The 13,340-nt window shown below is 39.9% G+C and overlaps 1 protein-coding gene across 4 annotated transcripts in view; it reads right to left on the bottom strand.

Annotated features, from left to right (window-relative positions):
• CLDN10 (claudin 10) overlaps positions 1-4,779 on the bottom strand; it is a gene marked incomplete at its 5' end in the record, with an annotated part of 96,507 nt that extends 91,728 nt beyond the window's left edge. For 2 of the 4 annotated variants that reach the window (XM_079903005.1, XM_079903007.1), the window contains one exon: positions 4,566-4,779. In XM_079903005.1, the coding sequence (XP_079759131.1) occupies positions 4,566-4,779 (214 nt within the window). The remainder of the gene's footprint in view (positions 1-4,565) is intronic. The other 2 variants (XM_079903006.1, XM_079903008.1) reach the window with 1 other exon arrangement.
• Positions 4,780-13,340: the final 8,561 nt, after the last annotated feature.

Genomic DNA, 13,340 nt, shown 5'->3' with positions numbered 1-13,340 from the left:
CTGCCTGGAGCCAGCCATAATGGTGGGTGCTGAGGATACCAGGATAAGTAAGATAAGGTCCTGGCCTCTAAGAGAGGAGCTACTGATGGACACAGGCTGTCCTGAAAACCTCTGAACACCCTGCAGCAGACTGACTTAGGACCAGGTCCACTTGTGGGCTGCCTGGGCTCTGGTACCATCCTCACCGCCACAAGGTGTGGGCATGTTTCAGCACGTGGGTCCAATCCTCTTGGCATAGAGACAACTTTCTGGCGGCTCCTCCTGTCCAGAGTCTACTGGGAAAATACAATTCACCTACCTTGGGTCATTGATTGTGTCAGTAAACATAAAACTATGCCATTTTTTTTGTTGGGATAAGAACGCACTAAATGTTTCTGACACTTCTTTTGGGGTGAGAACTGCCAAAGACAGAACTTGAGCTTTTCTACATGCTTTTAGATAACTTTACATGCATTTGGATCACAACAAGAAAATCACTCTGAATGAAAATTAACCTTAGGTTTATTTAACAAAATTAAGTCTCAGAAAGCAATCAGAATTTTAGCAAATGGACACCTATCTTGAGATTAAAGGTAAATGCCTTCTAAGGCTGCAGAGATCTATCAAATGTGTTATTTTGAAAATATTTTTGAAACATCTTAATTATTCAAGTCAATTTTCCCTCACTGAGGCTGTAATTAGTTTTCATTTATTATTACTGTTGTTTGAAATTTAAATATACTACTGTTATTTAGTCATAGACTAAGGCACACATTTCAACCAGGAAGAAATCTAAAGTTATGACATCAGATGATTCCCACCTGTTCCCTATGTGAGAATAAACATCCACAGAAACCTCTTTCCTTTAGCAAATGCCATTCCTTTCCCCTATCTTTATGGCCTGGCTGTTGAGGGGATGGGGAGAGAGGTGAAGGATAGGCAGATGAGGAGAGGTCCACCTTTACTAAGTGTCATGTGGTCGTTTGAGATCATTCAGACCTATCTCCACTCAGATGCAGATAAGATTCTATACTGTCAGGATCCAGGAAGCCAGCAAGATAATAGATAAGTGGAGAAAAAGAGGGACAATTCTCAGGAGGAATAATGTTAGAGGACCCTATTACAGTCATCATCCTTCAGTGAACTTCTATGGCGAAGTGGTGAAGGATTGTAAAGCTCTTGAGTGAACTTCAAGTTGAAACGGGCTTTAAGGGACTCCTGGCATCCAGCTCTTTCAATATAAGGGGGAAGAAAGTTATGAATGAGGCACAGAGAGTTTCATTACCAAAGTCAAGGTCTTAAGACTAGTTAATAAAAAAGTCAGAACTTGAAGCTCCATCTGCTGAATTACCATCCAGTCATCTTCCTTTTTGTTGCAGGAATACAATCTTGCCCTCATCACAAACTATCTGTCTCCTCATTATTTTGTTCATTCAGTCACTTTGCAAATATGTATCCAGAGCCCATTGTGTGCCTGGAGCACGAGGAGAACATCACAGACCAGGTCCCTGCCCTCGAGGCGACCATGACTCAGCTTTACTCTCTCCTTGGAGCAATGCTTTCTGGATCCAGCCTTCCCCGTCAGAAATTACTGCTGCTCTCCCTGTGAGAGATGCTTTCCTCTCACAGTTAAAACTCTCTACTAACATCGAGAGGAGAGAAAAACAAAACACAGCAAAACAAGAGACACAGCCTAGAGTGGATATTGCATCTAAAGACAGTGAATTGCTTTTGAAATTGAGTCAAGAAGTTTTCAGTCCACAATGAGGATTGAATTACAAGTGTCCCTATGGTGTTGTCCTGAAATGGATTCCACAGAACTATAGTTGAAGGGGGCCTGTGTTTTTCACAACTGGAAATGCCCCTTGCCCAAAGAAATGCTGGCTTACACCAAATCTTTTAAGGTTGTAGTCACTACTAATGTAAATGGGTTCCTAAAAAACTGTAGCTATACTGGGTCATCTAAGAGGGTTAGTTAGCAACAAGAAGGTATGACTTTGACAGTGACGTTATGTAACCAGCAAGGAAAAAAAAAATCTAGCAGTTTAAAAAGATTTTCTGTTGTTCTTTCTTAGAGGAGGCTTAATGTGGCCTAAGTCTAAGAAGATTTGTCTCAAATTGACAATGTAGGCTTAAATCAATTTATTATTTTAAAACACACTATAACCATTTTCATTCCCCTTTGGCTTCTGAGTTTTTTTCTTAATTTGGAATTATTGTGATGATTGAGAGCCTACTGGCATAGAAAGCTTCCCAACACCCCACTGTTGTGTTTTCAAATAAGAATAAAGGAAAAGCAACCGGCCTCATCAGCAATGACTCCGTGTGAATGAGGACATCTAAATTGGTGAGTGTCCATTTTCTTGGAAATATGAATCAGTGTTCCTGATGTTGAATATAGATTTCTGTAGTAACCTGTATCTTTGCTAAAGATTTTGATTCAGGATGAAGGAAGTAGAAAGATGATGTTAAATGAATTTTACAAATTCTAATTGAAGCATTGTCAGTGGACAAGGTTTTCCAAATTACCTCTCGTGTGCAGGGTACAGAGCAGACATAGAATACATTATTTTTACTACTGAGAAACAAAATCAAGAGGATAAAGTTTTAAGGTGGAAGGTTATTTGGACCACTGTCAACACTGTTCATTAATTAGCCCACTTTGGAGCTAAGGTTGAACACCTATTTTTCACAATAACTCGGTTTCATTAAGGAATAGAGAATGAAGGGTAATAACACCATACATATATATAAATATATATATAAATATATAAATATATATATATAAATATAAATATATATATATAAATATATATATATATATAGAATGAACCCAGTAGAGAACAAAAAAATACACTTAGCCGCATGACATAACTTCTACCTGCTGCCTCAAGGTGGGAATGGGCCAAGAGGTCTGTGGAATGACAACAGTGTCCCCATAATACTCTTCTCTTTTTACAATTTTCCCTGCACCTAGGGAAACCTTCTGTAGTAGAAGGAGAATTTTGAAATATCCTAAAATAAGTTTAGAAGCTGGGACTGAAGAGAGAGTAGCATTGATTCCTCTAATGGGTGCTCAGGAAAGTCCATGTTACTTGGAGGCCTAACTGAGGTGTCCAAGCTTGAACACTTCCCTTTATTGTCATTAGACTCTCCTGGATTTAACTAAATATCCTCTCTTCATCCTTTGGCACGCACTGTGGACTAATGACGTGAATACTTCACACAAAATCCCATAAAATATGATGCTTTAGTAACTTCCTAGTTAAAATTTGATTTCATTTCCTTTATTGGGGCCAGGGTACAGTGTTGCCATTTTATTGTGAAAAGTCTATATATTATAAAACACCAGGGGCAATTTTTAATGTAATAAACCCACCACCTGCGGCTGATTTGTAAACATAATCAAATAGGCAGAAAGCAGGGGCAGGTAGCGATTCTTATAATGACATACAAGCAAATAGCAAATAATTGTTGCCCTGGAGGTATCCTGTTGTGTGAAAATGGCTTTTTTTGAAGTCTAGTTGATTTAAATATTATATTGGTTTCAGGTGTACAATATAATGATTTGATATTCTTATAGATTATACTGAAAATGCCCTTACAATTTTTCCCTCTTTAAAATACACAGTTTCTAATAGTTTCTAGTATGCCTAACATTGAAAGCTTGTCTACATACTTTTTTTTTTTTTTTTTTTTTTTTTGCGGTACGCGGGCCTCTCACTGCTGTGACCTCTCCCGCTGTGGAGCACAGGCTCCGGACACGCAGGCTCAGCAGCCATGGCTCAGGGGCCCAGCCGCTCCGCGGCACGTGCGATCTTCCCGGACCGGGGCACAAACCCGTGTCCCCTGCATCGGCAGGCGGACTCTCAACCACTGCGCCACCAGGGAAGCCCTCTTAACTACTTTTTAAAATTTTCTTGCTCTGGTGTATTATCACTAAACACGATTTTTTTTAAAAAATATGGAAACCCCTTTAAAAACCCCTACATCTCTCAACACTGTCCATCTTCTCATATGTTTCTATCACTGTGAATATACACACGTATGTGTATGGATTTCATGCTAGAATGGCCTGAGGAAGTACAGGGACTTAGGATAACATATGATCAGGACTTCCCTGGCGGTCCAGTGGTTAAGACTCTGTGCTTCCACTGCAGGGGCATGGGTTCCATCCCTGGTCAGGAAACTAAGATCCCGCATGCCGCGCGGTGAGGCCACAAAAACAAAACAGTACAACGTATGATCTACTGACGGCGTGTGTTTACCATATGTATATATATGGTGTCCTCCATGACACAAGGCAAATCAAAACCTGTTTTAAAACAAGCCAGTCACTTCTGCCCTTTCCTTTGGAGTCGATTATTCGCATTAGCTATTTCTAAAAGATCCATGCAGTTATTTGCCATATGAAAGACATGATTTAATTCTTTCAGTCAGCATTCATACACCCCGTCCCTCCTAGGCAAATCTTGGCACTTGGATTAAGTACTCAGAGTTAACAGCCAACTGTATACGGACTCTTCAGCACAGTGAGGGGAAAAGTGACATTTTACCTCCACCCCAAACAAAGCTATTATATTTACCTTCTACTTTGAAGATAGTAAAGTGCGGTCGACAATGGAAAGAACCCAACGCGTTACCTGCGCAGTTCATCCACAGACCCTGGTAAACCCAAGTGGCCGTTATCACCGAGGATGCTCGGGTAGTTACTTTCCACTCATTGGATGCGGTGGCAGCGACGAGAGCACCAAAGCCCCCGACGCCAAACACCAGAGCCGAGATCTGTGCCCTGGACATGTCGCTCAGGCGTCTCCAGGGACACTGTCCGGACAGATCGCTGCAGTGGTCTAGGCATGCAGCGGACACAACCCGCTTGGACCAGTGTTGCAGCAAGTTAATGCGGGCAGGTGACAGTACTTCATGCTCGGGTGGCCTGAGGAAGGACCAGAACTTAGGATAAAGTCTGATTTACTGATGGCATTTTAAAGGTAGCCTAAGACGATCTTTCTAACTTCCTACATGGATATTTACTAAAAGTTTGTAGATGGATTCTGAAGGTTTTGAGTTCGCAGATTTTTTTCCTGCCACATAGTTAATATTTAATTTTCTGTTAGCCTGAAGCTTAATGAACCATGCAGGGACGAGATATTACAAAGTACAAATTATACAGTAACAGTTAAGGCTTCTTTGACCCATTGCTTTAGTCTTGCGTGCTTCTGAATCTTATATAAATGGAATCATAGCGCGGCTTTCTTCTGTAACCAATTTTTTCACACATTATGTTTGTGAAATTCATCTATGTTCAGCAATGTAGCTATGGCTCATTAATTAGTACAGCAGAATACAGTATTTCATTAAATGAATTTTGCTGGGTTACACATTCATTTTGACTCAGTACTTTGAAGATATAATTCTGTTTTCATTTGGCTTCCATTGTTGTTTTTGAGAAATCGAGCGTCTGATTTGTCATTTCTTTGGAGGTTAACCTGTATTTTCTCTTTGGTTTTAAGATTGTCTTTGTCTTTGGTTTTGGCAGTTTCACTAATTTTCTAAGTGTGGATTTAAAAAAAATCGTATTTGGGATTTACTGAGCTTTTTGAAACTGATGATTCATTGCTTTCATCAATTCTGGACAACCATTAGTCCCTTCCTTCTCCAGATATCACGTCTGTCCCTATCCTTTCTTTATCTCCTTCTGTGACTCTGACAAGCTCTATTTTTTTAGTTGGTCCTATGTCTCAAAATCTCTTTAACATTATTTACTTCTTTATTGCTCCATGATGAATTCTGGGAATTTTTTCAGACATATGTTCTAATTTTTAAATTTTTTCTTCAACTATATATAATCTGCTGTTAACACATCCAGAGTTTCTAATTTCTATTACTCTCCTTTTTAAAATAATTCTGGAAGTTCCATTTTATTCTTTTTCAAATCTTCCTGTTTCTTTTTCTAATCTCTTGTTCTTTAGTCATAATTCAAAGGCCATATTTTATTTTATTTTTTTAATTTTTTATTTTACTTATTTATTTTAACATCTTTATTGGAGTATAATTGCTCTACAATGGTGTGTTAGTTTCTGCTTTATAACAAAGTGAATCAGCCATACATATACATATATCCCCATATCTCCTCCCTCTTGCGTCTCCCTCCCACCCTCCCTATCCCACCCCTCCAGGCGGTCACAAAGCACCGAGCTGATCTCCCTGTGCTATGTGGCTGTTTCCCACTAGCTATCTATTTTACATTTGGTAGTGTATATATGTCTATGCCACTCTCTCACTTCATCCCAGCTTACCCTTCCCCCTCCCCGTGTCCTCAAGTCCATTCTCTAGTAGGTCTGCGTCTTTATTCCCGTCCTGCCCCTAGGTTCTTCATAACCCCTCCCTTTTTTTTTTAAGATTCCATAAATATGTGTTAGCATATGGGATTTGTTTTTCTCTTTCTGACTTACTTCACTCTGTATGACAGGCTCTATGTCCATCCATCTCACTACAAATAACTCAATTTCGTTTCTTTTTATGGCTGAGTACTATTCCATTGTATATATGTGCCACATCTTCTTTATCCATTCATCTGTCGATGGACACTTAGGTTGCTTCCATGTCCTGGCTATTGTAAATAGAGCTGCAATGAACATTGTGGTACATGACTCTTTTTGAATTATGGTTTGCTCAGGGTATATGCCCAGTAGTGGGATTGCTGGGTCATATGGTAGTTCTATTTTTAGTTTCTTAAGGAACCTCCATACTGTTCTCCATAGTGGCTGTAACAATTTACATTCCCACCAACAGTGCAAAAGGGTTGCCTTTTCTCCACACCCTCTCCAGCATTTATTGTTTGTAGATTTTTTGACGATGGCCGTTCTGACTGGTGTGAGGTGATACCTCATTTTAGTTTTGATTTGCATTTCTCTAATGATTAGTGATGTTGAGCATCCTTTCATGTATTTGTTGGCAATTTGTATATCTTCTTTGGAGAAATGTCTATTTAGGTCTTCTGCCAATTTTTGGATTAGGTTGTTTGTTTTTCTGATATTGAGCTGCATGAGCTGCTTATAAATTTTGGAGTTTAATCTTCTCTCAGTTGCTTTGTTTGCAAATATTTTCTCCCATTCTGAGGGTTGATTTTTCGTCTTGTTTATGGTTTCCTTTGCTGTGCAAAAGCTTTGAAGTTTCATTAGGTTCCATTTGTTTATTTTTGTTTTTATTTCCATTTCTCTAGGAGATGGGTCAAAAAGGATCTTGCAGTGATTTATGTCAAAGAGTGTTCTGGCTATGTTTTCCTCTAAGAGTTTTATAGTGTCTGGCCTTACATTTAGGTGTTTAATCCATTATGAGTTTATTTTTGTGTACGGTGTTAGGGAGTATTCTAATTTCATTCTTTTACATGTAGCTGTCCAATTTTCCTAGCACCACTTATTGAAGAGGCTGTCTTTTCTCCGTGGTATATTCTTGCCTCCTTTATCAAAAATAAGGTGACCATATGTGCATGGGTTTATCTCTGGGCTTTCTATCCTGTTCCATTGACCTATATTTCTGTTTTTGTGCCAGTACCATACTGTCTCAATTACTGTAGCTTTGTAGTATAGTCTAAAGTCTGGGAGCCTGATTCCTCCAGCTCCATTTTTCTTTCTCAAGATTGCTTTGGCTATTCCGGGTCTTTTGTGTTTTCATACAAATTGTGAAATTTTTTGTTCTAGTTCTGTGAAAAATGCCATTGGTAGTTTGATAAGGATTGAATCTGTAGATTGCTTTGGGTAGTATAGTCATTTTCACAGTGTTGATTCTTCCAATCCAAGAACATAGTATATCTCTCCATCTGTTTGTATCTTTCATCAGTGTCTTATAGTTTTCTGCATACCAGTCTTTTGTCTCCTTAGGTAGGTTTATTCCTAGGTATTTTATTCTTTTTGTTGCAGTGGTCAATGGGAGTGTTTCCTTAATTTCTCTTTCAGATTTTTCATCATTACTGTGTAGGAATGCAAGAGATTTCTGAGCATTAATTTTGTATCCTGCAACTTTACCAAATTCATTGATTAGCTCTAGTAGTTTTCTGGTAGCCTCTTTAGGATTCTCCTATATAGAGTATCATGTCATCTGCAAACAGTGACAGCTTTACTTCTTTTCCAATTTGGATTCCTTTTATTTCTTTTTCTTCTCTGATTGCTGTGGCTAAAACTTCCAAAACTATGTTGAATAATAGTGGTGAGAGTGGACAACCTTGTCTTGTTCCTGATCTTAGAGGAAATGATTTCAGTTTTTCACCAGTGAGAACAATGTTGGCTGTGGGTTTGTCATATATGGCCTTTATTATGTTGAGGTAAGTTCCCCCTATGCCTACTTTCTGGAGGGTTTTTATCATAAATGGGTGTTGAATTTTGTCGAAAGCTTTCTCTGCATCTATTGAGATGATCATATGGTTTTTCTCCTTCAGTTTGTTAATATGGTGTATCACATTGATTGATTTGTGCATATTGAAGAATTTTTGCATTCCTAGGATAAACCCCACTTGATCATGGTGTATGATCCTTTTAATGTGGTGTTGGGTTCTGTTTGCTAATATTTTGTTGAGGATTTTTGCATCTATGTTCATCAGTGATATTGGCCTGTAGTTTTCTTTCTTTGTGACATCTTAGTCTGGTTTTGGTATCAGGGTAATGGTGGCCTTGTAGAATGAGTTTGGGAATGTTCCTCCCTCTGCTATATTTTGGAAGAGTTTGAGAAGGATAGGTGTTAGCTCTTCTCTAAATGTTTGATAGAATTTGCCTGTGAAGCCATCTTGTCCTGGGCTTTTGTTTGTTGGAAGAGTTTTAATCACAGTTTCAATTTCAGTGCTTGTGATTGGTCTGTTTATATTTTCTATTTCTTCCTGGTTCAGTCTTAGAAGGTTGTGCTCTTCTAAGAATTTGTCCATTTCTTCCGGGTTGTCCATTTCATTGGCGTATAGTTGCTTGTAGTAATCTCTCATGATCCTTTGTATTTCTGCAGTGTCAGTTGTTCCTTCTCCTTTTTCGTTTCTAATTCTATTGATTTGAGTCTTCTCCCTTTTTTTGCTAATAAATCTGGCTAATGGTTTATCAATTTTGTTTATCTTCTCAAAGAACCAGCTTTTAGTTTTATTGATCTTTGCTATTGTTTTCTTCATTTCTTTTTCATTTATTTCTGATCTTATCTTTATGATTGTTTTCCTTCTGCTAACTTTAGGGTTTTTCTGTTCTTCTTTCTCTAAGTGCTTTAGGTGTAAGGTTAGGTTGTTTACTTGAGATATTTCTTATTTCTTGAGGTAGAGCTGTATTGCTATAAACTTCCCTCTTAGAACTGCTGTTGCTGCATCCCATAGGTTTTGGTTGGTCATGTTTTCATTGTCATTTATTTCTAGGTATTTTTTGATTTCCTCTTTGATTTCTTCAGTGATCTCTTGGTTATTAAGTAGTGTATTGTTTAGCATCCATGTGTTTGTACTTTATACAGATTTTTTCCTGTAATTGATATCTAGTCTCATAGCGTTGTGGTCAGAAAAGATACTTGATACGATTTCAATTTTCTTATATTTATCAAGGCTTGATTTGTGACCCAAGATATGATCTGTCCTGGAGAATGTTCCATAAGCACTTGAGAAGAAAGTGTATTCTGTTGTTTTTGGATGGAATGTCCTATAAATATCAATTAAGTCCATCTTGTTTAATGTATCATTTAAAGCTTGTGTTTCCTTATTTATTTTCATTTTGGATGATCTGTCCATTGTTGAAAGTGGGGTGTTAAAGTCCCCTACGATTACTGTGTTACTGTCGATATCCCTTTTTATGGCTGTTAGCATTTGTCTTATGTATTGAGGTGCTCCTATGTTGGGTGCATAAATATTTACAGTTGTTATATCTTCTTCTTGGATTGACCCCTTGATCATTATGTAGTGTCCTTCTTTGTCTCTTGTAATAGTCTTTATTTTAAAGTCTATTTTGTCTGATATGAGAATTGTTACTCCAGCTTTCTTTTGATTTCCATTTGCATGGAATATCTTTTTCCATTCCCTCACTTTCAGTCTGTTTGTGTCCCTAGGTCTGAAGTGGGTCTCTTTTAGACAGCATATATGTGGATCTTGTGTTTGTATCCATTCAGCCAGTCTATGTCTTTTGGTTGGAGCATTTAATCCATTTACATTTAAGGCAATTATTGATATGTATGTTCCTATTACCATTTTCTTAATTGTTTTGGGTCTGTTATTGTAGGTCTTTTCCTTCTCTTGTGTTTCCTGCCTAGAGAAATTCCTTTAGCATTTGTTGTAAAGCTGATTTGGTGGTGCTGAATTCTCTTAGCTTTTGCTTGTCTGCAAAGGTTTTAATTTCTCCATGGAATCTGAATGAGATAGTTGCTGGGTAGAGTAATCTTGGTTGTAGGTTTTCCCCTTTCATCACTTTAAATATGTCCTGCCACTCCCTTCTGGCTTGCAGAGTTCCTGCTGAAAAATCAGTTTTTAACCTTATGGGGATTCCCTCATATGTTATTTGTTGTTTTTCCCTTGCTGCTTTTAATATTTTTTCTCTGTATTTAATTTTTGATAGTTTGGTTAATATGTGTCTTGGCGTGTTTCTCCTTGGATTTATCCTGTATGGGACTCTGCACTTCCTGGCCTTGATTAACTATTTCCTTTCCCATATTAGGGAAATTTTCAACTACATAATCTCTTCAAATATTTTCTCAGTCCCTTTCTTTTTCTCTTCCTCTGGAACCCCTATAATTCAAAAGTTTGGTGTGTTTAATGTTGTCCCAGAGGTCTCTGTGACTGTCCTCAATTCTTTTCATTCTTTTTTCTTTATTATGCTCTGGGGTAGTTATTTCCACTATTTTATTTTCCAGGTCACTTATCTGTTCTTCTGCCTCATTTATTCTGCTATTGATTCCATCTAGAGAATTTTTAATTTCATTTATTGTGTTGTTCATCATTGTTTGTTTGCTCTTCAGTTCTCCTAGGTCCTTGTTAAACGTTTCTTGTATATTCTCCATTTTATTTCCAAGATTTTGGATCATCTTTACTATCATTACTCTGAATTCTTTTTCAGGTAGACTGCCTATTTCCTCCTCATTTGTTTGGTCTGGTGGGTTTTTGCCTTGCTCCTTCATCTGCTTTGTGTTTCTCTATTTTCTCATTTTGCTTAACTTACTGTGTTTGGGGTCTCCTTTTCACAGGCTGTGGGTTTGTAGTTCCCGTTGTTTTTGGTGTCTGCCCCCAGTGGCTAAGCTTGGTTCAGTGGGTTGTGTGGGCTTCCTGGTAGAGGGGACTGGTGCCTGTGTTCTGGTGGATGAGGCTGGATCTTATCTTTCTGATGGGTAGGACCACATCCGGTGGTGTGTTTTGGGGTGTCTGTGACCTTCTTATGATTTTAGGCAGCCTCTCTGTAATGGGTGGGGTTGTGTTCCTGTCTTGCTAGTTGTTTGGCATGGGGTGTCCAGCACTGGAGCTTGCTGGACGTTGAGTGGAGCTGGGTCTTAGTGTTGAGATGGAGATCTCTGGGAGAGCTTTTACTGTTTGTTATTACATGGAGCTGGGAGGTCTCTGGTGGACCAATGTCCTGAACTTGGCTCTCCCACCTCAGAGGCACAGGCCTGACACCTGGCTGGAGCACCAAGACCCTGTCAGCCACATGGCTGAGAAGAAAGGGAGAAAGAAGGAAAGAAAGAAAGAAAGAAAGAAAGAGAGAGAGAGAGAGAGAAAGAAAGGAAGGAAGGAAGGAAGGAAGAGAGAGAGAAAGAGAGAGAAAGAAAGTTATTTTAAAAATTATTAAAAATAAGATTTGTTTAAGTAATAAAAGAAAGAAGAGAGCAACCAAACCAAAAAACAAATCCACCAGGGATAACAAGTGCTAAAAACTATACTAAAAAAAATAAATGGACAGACAGAACCCTAGGACAAATGGTAAAATCAAAGCTATATAGACAAACTCACACAAAGAAGCATACACATACACATTCACACACACACACACACACACACTATATATATATATATGTATAAAAATAAAAAGGAACACAACAACCAAATCTATAAACAAATCTACCAGTGATAATAAACTCTAAATACTAAACTAAGATAAACATAAAACCAGAAACAAATTAGATGCAGAAAGGAAACCCCAAGTCTACAGTTATTCCCAAAGTCCACCACCTCAATTTTGGGATGATTCATTGTCTATTCATGTATTCCACAGATGCAGGTACATCAAGTTGATTGTGGAGATTTAATCCGCTGCTCCTGAGGCTGCTGGGAGAAATTTCCCTTTCTTTTCTTTGTTCGCACAGCTCCCGGGGCTCAGCTTTGGATTTGGCCCCGCCTCTGCGTGTAGGTCTCCTGAGGGCGTCTGTTCCCCGCCCAGACAGGATGGGGTTAAAGGAGCCGCTGATTCGGGGGCTCTGGCTCACTCAGGCCGGGGGGAGGGAAGGGTACGGATACGGGGTGAGCCTGCGGCGGCAGAGGCCAGCATGATGTTGCAACAGCCTGAGGCATGCCGTGTGTTCTCCTGGGGAAGTTGTCCCTGGATCATGGGACCCTGGCAGTGGCGGGCTGCACAGGCTCCCGGGAGGGGAGGTGTGGATAGTGACCTGTGCTCGCACACAGGCTTCTTGGTGGCGGCAGCAGCAGCCTTAGCGTCTCATGCCTGTCTCTGGGGTCCGCGCTGATAGCCACGGCTCGCGCCCATCTGTGGAGGTCGTTTAGGCAGTGCTCTGAATTCCCTCTCCTCGCACACCAGGAAACAATCGTCTCTTGCCTCTTAGGCATTTCCAGACTTTTTCCCGACTCCCTCCCGGTTAGCTGTGGCGCACTAGCCCACTTCAGGCTGTGTTCATGCAGCCAACCCCAGTCCTCTCCCTGGGGTCTGACCTCTGAAGCCCGAGCCTCAGCTCCCAGCGCCGCCCGCCCCGGCAGGTGAGCAGACAAGCCTCTCGGGCTGGTGAGTGCTGGTCAGCACCGATCCTCTGTGCAGGAATCTCTCCGCTTTGCCCTCTGCACCCCTTGTTGCTGCACTCTCCTCTGTGTCTCCAAAGCTTACCCCGCCCCCGCCGCGCACCGTCTGTGCCAGTGAAGGGGCTTCCTGGTGTGTGAAAACCTTTCCTCCTTCACAGCTCCCTCCCCGAGCGGCAGGTACTCTCCCTATTCTTTTGTCTCTGTTTTTTCTTTTTTCTTTTGCCCTACACAGGTACGTGGGGAGTTTCTTGCCTTTTGGGAGGTCTGAGGTCTTTTGCCACCGTTCAGTAGGTGTTTTGTAGGAGTTCTTCCACATGTAGGTGTATTTCTGATGTATTTTGGGGGAGGAAGATGATCTCCACATCTTACTCCTCCGCCATCTTGAAGGTCTCCATATTTT

This window comes from Stenella coeruleoalba (genome assembly GCF_951394435.1).
Source record: "Stenella coeruleoalba genome assembly, chromosome: 18".
Taxonomy (NCBI): Eukaryota; Metazoa; Chordata; class Mammalia; order Artiodactyla; family Delphinidae; genus Stenella; species Stenella coeruleoalba.
This window is presented reverse-complemented; position numbering and strand designations above follow the sequence as displayed.